Source organism: Arachis hypogaea, chromosome 4 (genome assembly GCF_003086295.3).
Source record: "Arachis hypogaea cultivar Tifrunner chromosome 4, arahy.Tifrunner.gnm2.J5K5, whole genome shotgun sequence".
Lineage (NCBI taxonomy): Eukaryota > Viridiplantae > Streptophyta > Magnoliopsida > Fabales > Fabaceae > Arachis > Arachis hypogaea.
Window position 1 is genome coordinate 4,421,195 of NC_092039.1, and position 18,359 is coordinate 4,439,553.

The 18,359-nt window shown below is 33.2% G+C and overlaps 3 protein-coding genes across 5 annotated transcripts; 2 read left to right on the top strand and 1 right to left on the bottom strand.

The window, feature by feature from the left end:
• The first annotated feature begins 4,041 nt into the window (after positions 1-4,041).
• On the top strand, positions 4,042-9,774 carry LOC112795873 (stem-specific protein TSJT1-like). 2 transcript variants are annotated; one of them, XM_025838051.2, is made up of 5 exons: positions 4,042-4,485; positions 8,010-8,250; positions 8,419-8,539; positions 8,873-9,005; positions 9,405-9,774. In XM_025838051.2, exons 1-4 carry the CDS (start codon positions 4,283-4,285, stop codon positions 8,992-8,994), a joined length of 687 nt encoding a protein of 228 aa, XP_025693836.1. In that variant the 5' UTR covers positions 4,042-4,282; the 3' UTR covers positions 8,995-9,005; positions 9,405-9,774. The 2 variants fall into 2 exon arrangements, with proteins under 2 accessions (XP_025693836.1, XP_025693835.1); XM_025838050.2 differs by having other exon boundaries at positions 8,873-8,982.
• Positions 9,775-11,088: 1,314 nt separating this feature from the next.
• Positions 11,089-12,006, top strand: LOC112795871 (nuclear transcription factor Y subunit C-2-like). Its single transcript, XM_025838049.3, has one exon. The coding sequence runs from the start codon at positions 11,089-11,091 to the stop codon at positions 11,809-11,811; it is 723 nt and encodes a 240-aa protein (XP_025693834.1). The 3' UTR covers positions 11,812-12,006.
• A 4,319-nt stretch (positions 12,007-16,325) lies between these two features.
• On the bottom strand, positions 16,326-18,353 carry LOC112795874 (ATP-dependent (S)-NAD(P)H-hydrate dehydratase-like). Of its 2 annotated transcripts, XM_072234643.1 has the most exons (7): positions 18,009-18,353; positions 17,735-17,898; positions 17,533-17,594; positions 17,254-17,320; positions 16,932-16,999; positions 16,728-16,854; positions 16,326-16,642 (listed from the first exon to the last, which is right to left on the bottom strand). In XM_072234643.1, the coding sequence occupies exons 1-7, from the start codon at positions 18,051-18,053 to the stop codon at positions 16,615-16,617; spliced, it is 561 nt and encodes a 186-aa protein (XP_072090744.1). In that variant the 5' UTR covers positions 18,054-18,353; the 3' UTR covers positions 16,326-16,614. The 2 variants fall into 2 exon arrangements, with proteins under 2 accessions (XP_072090744.1, XP_025693838.1); XM_025838053.3 differs by lacking the exon at positions 16,932-16,999 and having other exon boundaries at positions 16,728-16,856.
• Between the last annotated feature and the right edge of the window lie 6 nt (positions 18,354-18,359).

Genomic DNA, 18,359 nt, shown 5'->3' on the forward strand with positions numbered 1-18,359 from the left:
AGAAGAAGAAGAAGAAGAAGAAGAAGAAGAAGAAGAAGAAGAAGGTGGTGGTGGTGCGGTGCAGGGTGGCAAAGCGGCGGGCGGCGGGCGGCGGTGCGGTGGTGCGGCGGTCCCCTTCCTTTCCCCCTTCCCCCTCCCCCTGCCCCCTTTTTCTCGCCCCACCCCTTTTCTTTCTTTCCCCACCCCCTTCTCTGTATCTATCCCTTTCTTTTTTTTAATTTATTTTATATTTATTTTATTTTATAATTTTTTTTAATGAAGGGTAGTTTGGTAATAAAAAAATGAAATTAGTAAAAAGGACAATTTTAAAATAAACTGAAACTTTGGGGACCATTTTAGAGCGAAAAAAGTTGGGGGACGAAATAAATTTTCAGCCTCTACTTTGGGGACCAAAATCATACTTATCCCTTGTATAAAATCTTGTTATTTTTGTATAGAATGAATACTTAAATCTCTATTCATATGGAAATTAATAATTAGTTAGAACTATCAGATAGATGGGAAATGGGGTCTTCGCGGAAAATGGGATTCTGTGGAGAATGGAGATGGGGAGTAATATTTTTCCATAGCAAAAAACGAGAGCGGGAACAGAGAATAAATCTGGGAGCAGAGATGGAAAGTAGGGAAACATCTCCCGCCCCCGCCCTACCCCATTGACATTCTTATATCCACGAGAGTCGAGATCGTATTGTGTTTTAAATATTAATTAAAAAAGTGAAAGTTTCGTTAGAAGATAGGAAGAATTTGTTAAACTTTAATTTATATAGTCTAATTGATAGATTTCTTCCTTGTTTAAGATATTTCTACTTTTGAACAAAATATGATTTCTTTGGAACACAACTCATTCACAGATTCACCTTTACATCCAACCTTGCTTGTGGGTGTAAAATCGATTGATTTCATTTTTAATATAAAATATATATTTTTTTAAATAAGAATAAACTAAATATTTTTTCTTAAACTGTGATATTATACTGTTGATCATAAATTAAGATCATAATATTCTGTTATTGAGAAACAGGTTAATCTAGCAAAAAAGAAAAAAAAGTTCTACATCAAATAAAAAAAAAAAGCGTATCTTGCCTTCTATCTAGTATCAACTATATATATTCTTTTTTTAAAAAAATATTATTTGTTATTAGAATTTAATTTTTATATAAGTAGAGCTAGGATATGTATTTTACTCGTGGGTACCCAACTCGATCCCACTCAATCGGATAGGGTTGTCAACCCGATCCGCAGCGGATAGGATAGGGTGCAGGTAGGATTTTCGTGCGGGTCGGGTAGGGTGCGGGTTGAGTCTCAACTCTATCCGACCAACCCGCACTCTATATATGTATATGTTATATATTTATATAAAAATATATTTTAGGTGGATGTTGAATCAAAGATCTCTCACTAAATGTAAAAGACTAAAAAATTATTAATTGATAATTTAACATTTTTTTTTACATAAAAATCAGTTATATTTTAAATTATCATAAGTTATATCATAATATTATATCTTATTTGTAATCCGTGGGTAGGGTCGGGTACCCGCATATTAAGAGAAGGTAGGGTTAGGTTTGGGATATTCTCAACTCGCATGTAGGGTTATGGTTGGATCCAAACTCTACCCTACCCTACCCATTGCTACCCTTAGGTGGGAATGAGTAGGGTCTGAGCCTACCCGCTGGTTGAAAATTTCATTAAATCTCTATCCTATCCTATCCGGGGGTTGAAAATCTCTTAACCCTAACCCTACCCGCACGCTAAAGTTCTAAATCTTACCCTACCTTATCTTATTCGTATAAATATCAAATTTTTTTAAAATAAATATAAAATTCAATAATTTCAAATTTTATACATATTAATAAATACTCTAAATTATTAAATTAATTAACTAATTTAGTGGTTGTTCACTTATTACAAGTCATTACATGAGAGAGACCGTAGGTTTAAGTTTTACCTCCTTCATTACATACCTAACTTTTATAAAATGTGTTATATATGGGGTGTGAGTAGGGTAGAATAGGATACATCCTAAACCTATACTCTATTCTACCCGCTCACATATCTGGACCGATCTCTACCCTAATCGCAACGGATCGAATAACTTATCCTATTTGAACGGATTGAATTGGATTAAGTACTTACGAATAGGGTATGCATTGCTAACCCTATATATAAGAAAATATAAAAAAAAATTACACAAGCATAAATATAAGTAGATATAGACTCTTTAATTAGAATAGACAAGCATTTCTTATGTTACTTTCTTGTAGTTTAGTTCCATTTGATGTGTCTATGCCCACCATAGAAACCATAGGCCGTCCATCCGCGGTTTTATATGTAGAAAATATTGACCCGTTAAGCTTTTTGCATAGTGAAGCCATTAAATAGACAAACATGTTAGTAAACTAAACAGGCTAATGTAACATTCTCAGAGACATCTATGTGAATTGTGAAGTGTTTCCAAGTTCTAAGTTATTGTTGTAAATTTGCTCCTAAATGTAGTCATATAAATCATATAATAGAGTAGTAGTGGATGCTTGCGTTAGCACATTATGCCAAGAATATAATGATGAGGTTTTGATGGTTTATGATTTGATTGGTTCATATGTGAGACTAAAAGTTTTAGTTAAAATTTTGTCAAGCAAGGTTAGAAATATAATTATTTATATAATTTTTTTATTGGTTTAAATTTGTATGATTAGTGATTTTATGTAGATTTTAAATATTCATAGTTTTTTTAAAAGTAATTTATAATGGTATATATCGTTATAATAAAAATAATTTTTAGTGACAATAATATAATAATTATTATATATCTTATTTATTATATATTTTTGCAACTAAAAGAGTCTTTATTGATAAAAAGGGGTCTTAGTTACTGTATATCTTATTTATTATACATTTTTTGTAATTGTCCGTTTCTTTTGTAACGATTAATGAAGTTTTTATCGATAATTATATAATTGTCGCTAAAATTTTCTAATAACAAAGCATAAAATATCTAATATTTAATTATCAATAAATGTATTAATAACTAATTTTATTGTTATTAAAAACAAAATAAAAAACTGTTAAAAAATAATTTTTTTTAATAGGGTATGTACAATGTTTGAAGGGCTTAGTAAAAGCGATATAATAAATTAAAGTTCACAATTACGTGTTGATTATATAAAATTCATAAGAGAGTTCTATATATGCATATTTTGCACTGGCCTTGTTCAGCTTTTGAATATTCTCCATGATTATGTCACTACTGACAATTTGGTTATTTTTTGTTATTAGAATTTAGAGGTTCCTGCATGAGTCTAAAGTTAACTACTATCCAATTTAGTTTGTAATTTATACAAAATAATACTAGACAACAACTATATGTAACAGCTGGGTAAGAAGGTAAGTAGTATATGGTGAATGGATCTTCTCAGTTAAAAATTTTAATTGACCATATTAATTTAGATCTCTCCATTATTAAATTTATATTTTTGTGGAACTTATAATTATATTAGTGTTTATTTTTAGTATTTGAGAATAATTTTGAAGAATCGAAATTGAAATATTTTTTGGCTTTGTGAGGTGGTTCATTTTAGTTACGAAGATAATTATATATTATCCATAGCTGGAATCGAAAAAGAAATATATCTATCAACAGTTCAATAATTTCCTTCTTTTGTAGAAAGAAAGAAGATAAGATAAAGTGATGAAGTGTACAAGAAAGAAAAATGTTACCACTGACAAAAAGTGACGGGTCCCCACTGGACCAAACTCTGGATGCTTCCGCAGTGAATAACTCCTTCCCAAAAAAATTAACGGTGATGATGGATTTCCGCGTAATCTCAACGGCTCCAAGCCAAAATGGTATCTGATCCTGATTCTACTGCTCCAAAAAATAATCGCCACCACCTGGACCCCACATGTCATCTATATTTTTTTAAAAATATTTTTAAATTTTATTTTACCCCAATATTTTTAAATTTTATTTTATTCCAATAATTAAAATTTAAAAATATTTTTAAAATTTTTTATAAACTACCAGAATAAAATATATATTTTACCCAAATTTAATTTCCAAAATGGGTGACGGAATTATAGATACTCGATGTAATATTTTATATTAGGAAATGTCCGAAACGCCCTCGTCGCTTCCATCTATATAACGAAGCGGAAGCTGCTTCTTCATTTCCCATTCCGTTCCCAGCCTTTGTGAGACAAAACAGGGGAAAAAAAAAGAGAAAGAAAGAAACGGTTTTGTATTTTTATTTTATTTTATTTTATTTTTGTAGAGAGAGAGAGAATGTTGGGAGTGTTCAGCAGCTCGATTGTGTCGCCACCGGAAGAGCTGGTGGCGGCCGGAAGCAGGACTCCTTCGCCGAAGATAACGGCCGGAGCTCTGCTGAAGAGGTTCGTGGAGAGCAAGCCGTCGTCGGTGTCGGTGCAGATCGGGGAGGATGCGCAGTTAGCTTACACGCACCACAGCGAGACGCCATGGCAACCAAGGTAAAAAAAAAAAAAATCACAAATCACACATCACAACCGTATCGTGTGTTTCAGTGTTTACTGTTTAGTGTTCACTCGAGTCGCTTCGCCTTAAGCGATGTCGTTTTGTATGCTAATTAAGTAGTAATTACCTTCGTTTTCACGCGCTTGGGTTCGAGGTAGGTCGAATTGGAACGAAACGGTTCCTCTGCTTTACTACCGCAGTTCACAGATTATCGCTCACTGAACTTTACTCGTGTTAGATTATTGATAATTATTAAGAAATTTGATGATAGAGATTAAGATTAACTTAAAGGAGTGTTTGTATCGTTATGTGATCGGTTTTGTGCTGAGTCATTCGCTCGAACGACGATCGGATCCCTTGGATCATGCCTGCTAATAATCACTCTTGCTTACAATTGATTTTTTGTTATGATTTTTTATTTTGTTTATTTATTACAATTGATGAAAATTTACTGAAAGTTTAGGCGAAGTTGTTGGTAAGAGAAGACTTGAGAGGAAGAGGAGGAGTAGAAAATAAGTGGAGTTAGAAGAGAAAAGGAATGGATATTGGGATATATAGGACAAGTAGTGTGTACGTATTTTTACATGGCAATAATAAATTTGGTAGGTTGAATTATAGTGACCAGCTTTAATAATGACGATTAGAATTTATAGGGAATATCCTTATTATTAAAAATGGATAGTATCTCATTTAATTTGTTTTATATGTACATTGAGTCATTGACAACTATATTAAAAAAATATTTGATATTTGGTGTGATGAATATAGATATTTGTTTAGTGAACTCATATGTAAAGGTTATTGTATATATCCACCAATTAAAATATATATTATATATAATTTAAAAGATTTTGATTTAATTTATCTCATTTATTAACATGGGATAATTATATGAATGGGAAATGGAGGGTAGACATCAAATTAGTAAATATAATTATAAGTTTTATAAAAAAGATATGGTTTCATAAAATATTTTTGTGGTGTTAGTCTATGAAAGTTAAACCAATATAAATATTAAACGGATATTAAAAGGAGATATGTTTTAGGAGATTAGCTCTAATTATGTAGCTTTTGGGATAATTAATTTAAAAAAAGTTAATATTTCCAACCATAAATGTATAAGATTATACAAAAAGAATGATACACAAGCAAACGTTATATAAAAAATTAAATTAATTAAATATTAATCAATGATGAAGATTCATAGATATGAGAGGATACTTGGCTGTAGGAATTTGTGGTTGGCGATTCAATATGGTGGTTATGATTTGACTATCATCATAATTCATAACTCCTAAGGTTAAATAAAGACAAGAGTGGGCCAGTGGAAGCATATTACACATCGATCGTAGGTGTGACTAATTTTGAGGAGGATATAATGGGCATTTCCTGGATTAGCTGCCTTTTTTTTCCTTGCATGATTACAGATTACCACGACGTATCATGCAATAAAAAATAGAAGTAATGTTTTAAACCCCAAATAAATAAATAAATAATGTTTTTAAACATTTAAAATTATTTTTCATCTGTATATATTGCAAGAAAGTTCATAAGAGGAAATGTTTTTATTTTATGACTTTTTCTTTCAAGTATGATTTCTTTGTGGTTGAAGATTGAATATGCTGTAAATTTGGTGCAAATAATATATTTTGGCCAGAAAGTCACATTTCATTATTCACATGTTATCCGTGAGCATGACCTCATTCGTATAAGCTAAACCTGTATTTGAAGGATCAATGAGATTTATCATGAAGGAGCTAGTTTTCTGACATATACCAAATTACAATATATATATATACTAAAAAATTAGTCGAATTAATTTTTATATAAAATATATATTGAAAAGATATAAAATAATACATAAAAATACACACATATATGTGATAAATGATTTGGTGTGTATATAATATTTTTTTATTATAATTATAATAAATTATCAATGTCAATTTTACTTTGATATGATTCTACGGTACAAGGAGTTGGGGGTTGTTGAGAATGGCCTACTTTATATTACTAAGCTTCTAACTTTTTCAATATCGAAATATTTAAATCTTAAAACTTTTTGAGACACATTGGAGTCTTGTTAATTAAGGAGACTTCAGGTTAGTTGAGTCGGGTGTAGTCGTATTTTGATTATCATAAAATGAAAAAAATTGCCTTTGTGTAAATTTTTCTAGCAAAGCCATTATTCAGTTCCCCTTATCAGCGGCTTGAGTTTTATGTCTCCGTCTGAAGTTGTGGATCACAGTGTGAATTATTGAAGAATGGGGCCCATGATGAGGTGCAATATAGGCGTGGTTTTAAAAAGTAGTGGTTTACGTTTAAGCTGTTGCTCTCAAAACAGAAAGTCCATATACCATCTCCATATGTGAATGAATAATGGGACCATTATTTCAGATTCCACGTCTTTTTGGTGGCCATCATTATTAGCGTAATATACCATCCCATACTCAAGGACGGTCCAATTACCATACCTAATACTGTTGTCCTCTTTTCTTTCTCTTTTGTTTTTTATTCACTCATAGATGTGATATTAGATATTAGAGGGCGTACTTCTCATTGGGGTGCTTTCTTCATTGCTTGCAATCATTTAGGTCTTTTTTTGGGGCTAATTTTCTTGTTTTATGTTTATCTTTAGCTGATATTTTTTTTAAATATTTTTTTTCACTAAAGTTGCAGGAATTTTTTTGGTGAATACTAAAGTTGCAGGAATTAATTTTAAATAGTGTTGATATTATAAAAGAGTAATTCCTCAGTATGAAAAAATAGAAAAAAGCAAAAAGGAGAGTAATTCTAAAGAAAAGAAAAAGAAAAAAAAAACGAAGAATAATTCGAATGCCTTATTTAGACGGTATCAAAATCACATAAACATGATATTATAAGAAGCAATGTATATTCGTGTTTCAGTAATTTTAGCTATTGATGTTAATTATAAAATATATATGATTGAATCAATTATTACAACTAATGAAACATCAATATTCCTAAAATATTTAAAAGTTTTTGGATACTAAGATGTATTTATAATATAAGTTTTTTCCTTTAATTAAGTTTGGATATGTGGACTGGCTCCTAAACTGTCGTTTTCTTTAGACCCTTTTTAGCCCAGGTAGGGGAGTGAGGATAAGGATGATGTAGCTTTTGGTCAACAAATGGAAGACAGAATACCCCAACAAAGTCTATTGCGATCTAGATTATACCTCTATAATTATAGTGACATTACGTGATAAGGCTAGGAGAAGCTTAATGCCTTGAACTATGGTGCAATAAATGGTTTCATACTTTCATTATCATCTTATCCTAAAATGTAAAAATTAACTTGGCTGTAATTTTGATCAAACTATGCTTTAGCATTTAAAAAGAGTTTTGTTCTTTATACTTATTCTTTCTCAGTTGACGTACACTTTGTAACTACTACAACGTGTTATTGCTAGTATTGTATAGTAAATATGGCGATGTAATGTGTTTAGCTAGATTGCACTGACCATCATTAAATCTAAATACTTCATGGTAACTGCAGATCATTTGCTGTTAAGGAGGAGATTTTCTGCATGTTTGAGGGTGCCCTTGACAATTTGGGCAGCTTGAAACAACAGTATGGACTGGCCAAGTCTGCCAATGAAGTTCTTTTGATCATTGAGGCTTACAAAGCCTTGCGTGATAGGGCACCCTACCCTGCCAATCGCGTTGTTGGCCATCTCAGTGGAAGCTTTGCTTTCATTCTTTTTGACAAGTCCACCTCTACCCTCTTTGTAGCTTCTGTAAGTTATCTATCCTATAAACAAATTATCTTGATACATAACCATGTTCTGTTTTGTCTTGTCCCTTTCTTAGTTTATCTGTATCTCTATCTTGAAACACTTACCAAACAAAATGTTTGTTCTTTTTCTCATAACCATCTGCATGTGTTGTTTTCTTTTATTTGACAGGATCAAGCTGGTAAGGTTCCTCTGTATTGGGGAATAACAGCTGATGGATACGTAGCATTTGCTGATGATGCTGATATTCTCAAAGGTGCTTGTGGAAAGTCACTTGCTGCTTTCCCTCAAGGTGGGTTTAATTCTGTGGCTTATTTATGTTCGTCATAATGGATCAAAATATCTATGATTCTGGGAAATGTTTGTGTCGTGTGACCCACAGAAACGATGCTTATAGTGACCCTAGATGGATCATATCCCCTCAAGATATTGATATTTCATAAATATGATAAAGATATTAAATAGCAGAGGGGAAAAAAACCCAAAAAGAAAATGTAACGAATGCAGAAAATTCTCTTAGAATAGAATAAAACAAAGACATTCTCTCAGTTATGAGTCAATTTCCAATTTTGTAAGAAACTCTCTGATTATTGATTGGTCTTGTTGCTGTGTACATATTCTACAGGATGTTTCTACAACACAGCAGTTGGAGGATTAAGATGCTATGAGAATCCTAAGAACAAAATTACTGCAGTACCAGCTGAGGAGGAGGAAATCTGGGGAGCAACCTTCAAGGTAACAACATGACACAAGTTTCGGTACTTCCCCCTCATTTCTCCCTGCAGAATATTCATCTTTATCCGCTTAGATTAGAGAGCCAACAGTAACAGAAGTTATAAGAGAGGTTCTACTAGGTACAGACTACAGAAGGAAACTGAAATGTTTGGAATCATTGGAAAAAACAAAAACCAAAAAACTACAAAATCTGAGGGAAAACTGAATGATATTTCACAAAGGTTGAATGTCAATCCAAATGAATCAATCAAAGTCAATAGACTATTTTTCAAATATAAGTCCAATATGAGACTTGAGATTGCAGATAAATTTTGCATTCATAGTTTTAACTCTATTGTCGGTTCCGCGCTCTTGGTAGATGACGTTTCACATATCCATATCTGACATTTTAATTTTGTCTATTTGGTGGGATGAATTATCAGGTGGAGGGACCAGCAGCTGTTGCAGCTACAGAGTAGATGTTTTTGTTGAAGTGGGGTTTCCACATAATGATGTATCAGAGTAATGTGTTTATGTGGTTATCACTGCAAGGCATGCATGAGGGGCCATGTAAATACCTTCCTTTGAATGATAAATCATAAATGTGAGAAGAGTGCATCTAGTAGTGTAACTTAATGTGTTCCTGTATCTTGTTCTTTAGGTTAGCCTTTTACTCTCTTTCCATTGTACAGTGTATGTAGCTCTTCCCCATGTAATAAAACTATGCGTTTGGCTTGGGATTCTGTAATACTCTCATTCCATGTAATGCATCTTAACTTTATTATATATGTATGCATTAAGATTTCACCTAAAGGTTTTAGGCAAGTCTATATATGTGGTTGTACCCTAAAATTTTATATTAAAATGGTCTATTTCTGAAAATTCAGCGATATAAATTACCCTTAAATCTTTGCTTGGACTATATATGAAGTCAATTGTTATGAAGAAACATCAGATTCAGAAAAAGCGTAGAAGGCAACGTTTTTTCTTGCAATACAACTCACAACATTTTCGTGCATTACGTTCATATAGCACTTAGAAGAGTTTGATGTAAAAATGGAAGTATGCCCAATATTCGCTCCGAAATATATGGCATGTTGCTGATTTTATTTTGTAACTAGCAAGCTAGTAGTAATAACTTATAAAAGTAAAACATGCATGGAACATCTCTACTTAACTACTTTAGAGATATGAATGAACGCAACTAGCACAAGTTACATGCATCTTCATCTTTCTTATTTAATTTCCTTTTGCCATTTGTGTAGATTCCAACACAGCAGCTTACGAACGCAACCTTAGCTTGTTTCAATGCGTATATATCATCATGTAATAAACCACTTAAGGTAAGGGCAACTTCGTCATACAAAAAATATTATCATGCGTTATAAGCACCATTCTTACATTTCTTCTTCAGTTTTTCCTCTCTCGGCAGAACTGAAATCTCTAATTGTAGTTGAGGTGTGTATCTCTATCTCTTTCTCTGTGTTCTTTATTGTATTCATATTCAGTTCAATTTCATACATCATAAAAATGTTTGTGCATGAAGCATGTAGTTGGTTCTATGGTGGATTTTGTAGTTCTGGATATATATTTATATTTTTGTATACATTGCATGCAAGGATGACCCACAAATGCAGTATTATATACACTTGATTAGAATACTATACTTATAAATGACTTGTATTCTTTTCCCTTTCTCTTTCCATTTAATGTTTGTTCGGATTATTTTTATTGTGAAAATAAAAAATGAATGAAACTTTTCTCATACATCACATAAGTAAATTTGTTATGTATTTGGATATAACATATAAGTTCATAACTTCATATACAATGTCACCGAGACACTAACCTCAGAATGATTTCACATAGCTTGCTATTCAAGTAACAAAACTATACTTTTTAAGTGCAAATTGAAGGATACATATCATTGCAAACTTTGCATCTTCCTTCTTGGCTAGTCAATCATGATGCATGTATCATATACTTTTTTTTTTGGGACTAATGGCAGTTTTCTTTATCATGTTTAATTAAGATTTATTAATTGTTTAAATGTATTCTTCTTAATGTTGTTTCTTATGATATACACTATTTGTTCATAGAATAATTTGAAGCTCATAAAACAAAACTATGGATAAAAAAGAGAGTGATCAATCTGCAACAAGAGGGACAAGCACTCCATCACACACCAAGGTAGTAGCTGGTCCTTCTGTTCCTTCACCTCTCTTAAGAGATCATCAACATTCTCACCATTACATCCACTACCACCACCTGCAACAAGAAGAAGAATTTCACCAAAAACTTCACAACTTTTGGGACAATCAGTACCGTGAAATCGAACAAGCGGCCGATTTCAGGATCCACAGCTTACCCTTGGCTAGAATCAAGAAGATCATGAAGGCTGATGAAAATGTGAAGATGATATCAGCAGAGGCTCCTATTATATTTTCCAAGGCTTGTGAAATGTTCATCATGGAATTGACAATGAGGGCTTGGAATAATGCTGAAGAGAACAAAAGGAGAACACTTCAGAAGAATGACATTGCTGCTGCAGTCACAAAAACTGATGTGTTTGATTTTCTTGTTGATGTTGTCCCTAGAGATGAAACCGTGGACCTTGGTTTATATGCTGGTATAAGAAGAGGTGGAGGCAATAATAATATTGTTCCTTGCTACTATTATGTGCCACCTCAGCATGTTATGGGTCCACCACCATATGGTCCTCCAAGAGTGCCTATGGTGGGAAGACATGTTCCTAATCAAGATAACATTAATGAGCAGCAAAATAGTGAAAATACTACTCATGCTATGTGTCCAAAGGAGCAAAATCATTCTTCAGATTCAGATGAATGAGGAGCAAGTAATGGTCACTTGGAGAAAATATATAATAGTGAGGACATAGCTATTAGATGCATGTATTTGTTCAGCTTTGACTTCAGCCAGGAAAGTGTATTAAGTAGTCAGAATTCTCTCTTTCTTTTTATATATGCTATCCTTTTATTGCTGTTCATCTTAGTATAAATTATAAAATATGAATCTATTTTTCAATAGCAATTTCAGAAACAAAAATGTAGATTTTTTTGTTTTTTGTAAATATGTAGTGTAAGATAAGGCCATACTTTGGATTTTACAGATTACTAGATCTGTCAACATTTTAACAATGGAAAAGATAATCTAAAGTGAGAAGATTTCTCAAGTAATAAAGTAAGATGTTAATCACCCTTAAATTTGTAACTTCTATTATGTGTGAATCCCACACTCACTAACTTGATTTAAGGGTGATTAGAGATTACTTCTTCACTATAGAGGAACTTAATCCTTTAAAATATAAGAAAATGACATTTTAAAATAGATGAATATAGTAAATTATAAGCACTCATAAAGTTAGGTTATTTGTAATAAAAGTATTGCCCCACACTTGTAAGTTGTAACATTGATATATTATTCATGACAATAAAGAAACTTTATAGTCTAAAACACACAATTTGGTTTCACTATTAATATATATTGTAATAGCAGGATATACTTGAGAAACACTACTTTGAGGGCTATTTGAAAAGTTTGTTCATCTTTGTGACCACCATGACATAGAGCTGTCTCTTAAGTCATACAAAAATCTGAAATAAGCATGTCTCCACTTTCTATTGAAGAAGATGACAGCACACACTCCCCAAAAGCAGGTAGCAAAACCAACCCCCATGCCCATATAGAAAGATGACCAAAACTGAGACTTATCATCATCATCATCATCAGCATCCAAAGGCTCTGTGCCTCCAAATATACCATCATGTGAGCAACTTTTTGTAAGTGGAGGTCCACAAAGATCAAGATTTCCAATGTAGCTGAGTGCACCAAAGCCTTGAAGTTGTGTCCCTGATGGGATTTTTCCTGTTAAGTTATTGAATGACAGGTTCAAGTAACTAAGAAAGACAAGTTTGACATGCTCTCAGGAATTTCACCTGAAGTTGATTCCTTGATAAATCAAGGGACTCAAGTTCTCTCATGTTGCCAATTTCCTTTGGTATCTTCCCACTAACTGATTGTGGGACAAGTTCAAGGAGTGCAATTTAGTGAGGCTAAACATTTGTGCAGGTATGTTCCAAGCAGATCATTACTGAAAGGTCAACAATGCGAATCAAATTCCAGTCTTCATATTCTAATCCTTACCCTTCATAAGCAGCATAAGATTTCTGGTATGATGTAACACTACCATCAATATAAAAGATGTAGCCAATTGCAATGACTGAACGAACATGGACAACCATAGCTGTGATATTGTTTATGCAACTTGGTATGTGTCCTGAGATTCTGTTATCTGCAAAATCCAAGATAGTGAGGGAATGCATTTGGCATATCTGTGGTGGAATGGTACCAGTGAATTGATTGGACCTTAGTTGGAGAGCCCTTGCTTTGTGTGGAAGCCAGTTTGGTATACTTCCTGAGAAGCGATTTTCGCGAACATTCAGGATCAACAAGGAGTGGCAATTTTGTAGTGAGAGAGGTATTCTCCAGAGAGATTATTCTCATGCAATGGAGTGATGTACGATTTTCCAACATCCCATTGATGGGGGAATCTTGCACTTAGATCATTGTTCCTAGATTGATATGAAGCAACGATTTCCAATTGTCCAGCATCTGTAAGCCCTCCAGATAATTTGTTGTTGGACATGTCCAAGTACTCCAATTGTTCTTCTGTCCATGTCATGGCACAAAAGGGGAACCATCGATCCTGATAGAGAGTTGTTGTCTACATGAAAACGCGTACACTTGATGATAATCTAGGGAGACCACCTTTCAAATTATTTGATGATAGTTGTATGAAAGAAGAATTAAGCAACACATTTGACAAGTCCCCATCTATTGAGTTGCCCACCAATTGGAGAAGTTCAATTTTGGATACAAAACTCCAAAACTTGTCTCCAGTCTCAAATGAAAATTTTGAGTTCGCAAAACCAAGGGACTTGAGAGATGTCTGTGTATACAACCATTGAGGAGGTTTAGGGCCAACAGGACCCAAAAATACACCATCAAGTTGGAAAGGAGGTATCCAATGTAAGTCAAAATCAAAGATGATGTTTGGTGATTCCACAAACAAGAACTTTAAATTTGATAGATTTGTGAAATGTTTTTCAGACACAACTCCTGTAAAGTAGTTAGACCTGGCCTTTAAGGCAACTAAAGATGACAGGTTTCCCAAATTTATAGGAAGAGGTCCAGAAAATAAGTTTGAAGATAAATCAAGGTATGTGAGATGCTCAAGTTTACCTAAGCAATCTGGAATTGGTCCATTTAATCATTGTTAGACAAAACCAAGTATTTCAAGACTTGAAAATTTGGCATTGCCTTAGGTAATTCACTCTCAAAAGATTATTGTCAAGGTAAATATACGAGATATCACAAGTAAGATTGAATAACCAATTAGGCACCTCTGAGTAATTGCATTCACGGAAAGATCAAGACTTCAAGTGCAGTAAAATTAGCAAAATGAAGAGAAGGACTCATGTTATCAAGATGACAATCAACCAAGTAAACTCTGACAACGATGGAACATAGCCATTAACTGGACCCAATTGTTTCCGTGCGAAGATCAATACCACTAAGGTCAATATATTTCAATGAGTAAGCACTAGAAAGCCATTCCAAATTGTGAATTAGAAGGTTTAAATTACCTGATAGATCAAGGTATGAAGACTTGAGAGTTTTCACACTGATAATGAAGATTACCTAATGAAAGGTTATGACAACTTGGACTATTCATGGAATCATATGTCATAGCTAAGTAATCATGGTTACTCCAAATCCAAGTGTTCTAAAATTCCATTTGCAACAAAGTATGGGATGTCACCTGAGAGACAGTGTGATTTATCATGAAGTTATTAATAACCATAGCCATTTATAATGAACAAGGGAGATTGAGTTGTGTGACTCTATGGTGAAGTTGTGACACACAACTCCATACCAATGGCAGGCAATCTGTTTGAGAGGACCATGCAGAGAGGAGGCCTGTTGGATCTATAGCTCCATTTTTGAAGTTCAAAAGGATTTGCTTGTCTTTCTCATTGATGATCTTGAACGGAACGTGTATGCAGTGGTGAACATGATGCAACTAAGACAGCAAATCTTGCATGCTGAAATTGGAGGAAGGAATCATGGATTGATGAAGGGTCTAACTAGGGATAGTGGCTCAATGGCTTCAAGGGAAGTAGTTTACATGTTGTTCCTGAATTCAAAGTTTGTATTTATAATTCGAGTGGAGTCTACATTGTTTGTTTCTAATAGTGAATAACCTGTAAGTCAACACCATATTTTGCACATAATATATACATCTAATATTTTTTAGATAAGGTTTAATTTGGTCTCTAAATTTTTGCTTTATAATTATTTTAGTAATTTGGACATCTAATACTTAGTGTGTGTAATTAACTACGAATATAGCATTTTAACGGTTAGTCTACGTGACACTAAGGGTATCTAAAAGTATCGAACTCAATTTGGTTTTTTAGGTGACTTAATGGCTCAATTTAGTCTATTGAAGGACCAATTGAGTCTCAAGCCTTTAATAAAATATCAATTAACTATTAAGCTGCAACAATTGCAGTTAATTATTGCACACATACATATTCTGTTAATTAAGTTAAAAACGAAATGATCTACTTGACTCATGGTTAAATAAGAAACTAAAACTAAACATGTTTAAAATTCAACCATCATCATGGAGTAAATCTAGCGTTGAAATTTGAAAATGGCATAACCAGTTGTGGTCCATAGGAGATAAGCAACCCATCAATTTCTATTGTTGTAACACTAAAAGTGACTTGAATGTAAAATTATCTTATGATGTCACCCTAAATACTACGAACCTTCCCTCTAAAGACCAACAACAGATGCTTAGCTACTTGTGGTTCATAGGAGATAAGCAATCCATCACTGTCTATTGTAACACTTAAAGTGACTTAAATGTAAAATTATCTCATTATGTCACACTAAATACTAAGAACCTTCCCTCTAAAGACCAACATCACATTGCATGACTCCAGAAATTGATACATGATTAAAAAAAGGTTAACATTGACAATGTATTTTAACAATTTTACTTTCATTTCAGTAGACAAATAGATTCTCTCTGACTTTTTCGAGAAAATTTAACAATTCACTATTAGAAGATATTCAAATTCTTGTAAGCTTATTCAGAAAATCCAACTATACTAATAATTTATACCAACAATTAAATTCTTACTCTTGCATCATCTGACATCTCTTTTCAGTTTTTAATAATCCAATTATAACTGAATACATTTTATTTGATTTTCTACCCATTGACACCATTATTTTACCATGTCATAAGTATAGTAAGCACCAAAATATATAATAAGTAGAGGAGTTTCATTAGCAATCAACTTCTGCGATAGACACCGGTAGATATACCTAAATTTCCTCTACTCTGATCAAATCATTTTCTATGGATCCTTGTATGAATATGTGCCAAACTATATCGTAATTGATCGGGTAATTCATATCTAGATACATTGATGTAAGGAAACACCAAAAAAAACAGTAACAAAGAGAAAGAGTAATATCTTTTCATGGCTAGTTCAAACAAGGCCTTACTTTGTGGGCAAGGCTAACAGTAATTTCACATGTCTTCACAAAACAGCATTAAGTGGCAGGGCAAATATCTTCCAAACTGCATGAAAGAATGCAAGAGCTTAAGAATTAAGATCATTGAAAAACTGAAAATAGATAATGTTTCTTTGTAGAAGACTCTCTACCTTTCCCCAAGGCACTCAATAATGTCACCAGTGACTGTTGATCTTTTCTTATGGCAGAATGCAAGTGAAGCAGCCTTCCTCATCATTGCAGACCCAGCAACGCATCCCAGAACAGCTGGATTTTTACAACTGAAAAAGGAATTTAAAAAAAAAGGCTTAGGTTAATAGGGTTGGCCACTGCACCTAAGAAAAATGATGGCATATAACTGAGATTTGAATTTGGATCAGCAGCTATGATATGTTGGCGTGCCCACGACAAAAAGACAGCGACACTGCAACAATGAAAAGAAAGGTGTATTTTTACTTCAAAAATCTTGAATTTTGATCTTAAGGCCTGTTTGGTATGTTTGATAAGAGCTTATCCTATCAATTATTTTAATGTTTCTTCAATTTTAAATAGCAATAATTAATTACCTGGAAATAAAACTGATATAGTGATATCAATAAATGCAGGAGCCATCTAAAGATACAACACATTCTTTCATGAGAGGAATTTCACAAACACCATGAGCAAAGAATTACATACCTTCCAGAAAGGACATCACCTTGGCCGCCGCATCGTCTAGGAGAACCATATATGCTCACCGATTTGACTGCATGCATAATAACCAGAATCAAAAGAGTTACAAACATCTATGAAAAGTAATATGGAGTACCAGAAGAACATCACATTCTTGATTGGTACAAGAAAATGTTGTTCAAGCAAAAGAAGGATGAACGATAAAATAATCTTCATCCTTTCAGCCGCCCTACGTTTCCGCAAAATTAAGGAAGAACAAGGATTTCCTATATATCAAAATTGCACCTGTATCACCATCACTTATCAGATCAGATTTTCCTTTCTTTAAAATAGTAACGCCACCAATCCTGCCAAAGAAGAGTGGATAGTAGCATTTAACTGGTGTAATTAATAGCAAATAATGATTAGTCACTAAAATCTATCTGTAAATACACAAGGATCAATTGCCAGAAAATTGGTAATGTTCTAGTACAAACCAATGGCTTACTTTTTGGCAAGAGAGAGCACTTGCTGAGTAGCATCTACATCATTCACTTCTGAACTCAATACTTTCTCCACAAGACGCTTGTATTCATTGACATTTGGGGTTAGAACAGCTAAGCCATAACCGCTAACAAGGTCAATATTATTTGTCACAAGGAAAAGTCCATCCTGAATTTCCCCAAAAAAGTTGTTGAGGATAATCAATCAAATATATACAATCTTAAACGAAATCAGTCATATGATCATATGTTCGTAAGTCTGAACCTCAGTAGACATACCCCATCAATCACAATTGGGACATTTGTCTGTCTTGCATGTCTCATTATTTCACTCACACAATCCTAACAACATTGTGCAAACGTTAGAATTAATGATAATGAACAATGGCATGGGGCAACAGTTAGATTGCACAGCATGCAATTTCATATAACATCAATGGGAAAAAACAATTCCTACATCAGAAGGGCAAGTACTAAGTAGAAAACAGTATGCTTCACAACTACTGAGCACATCTTAAAGCTATAAAATCTATGTACAAGACGTATAGTTAAAGCTTGTAGGATAGTGCAATTCTTTGAAATTACACCAAATTTGTTTAACCAAGGTGAGCTTGTTCATCTTTGCTATCT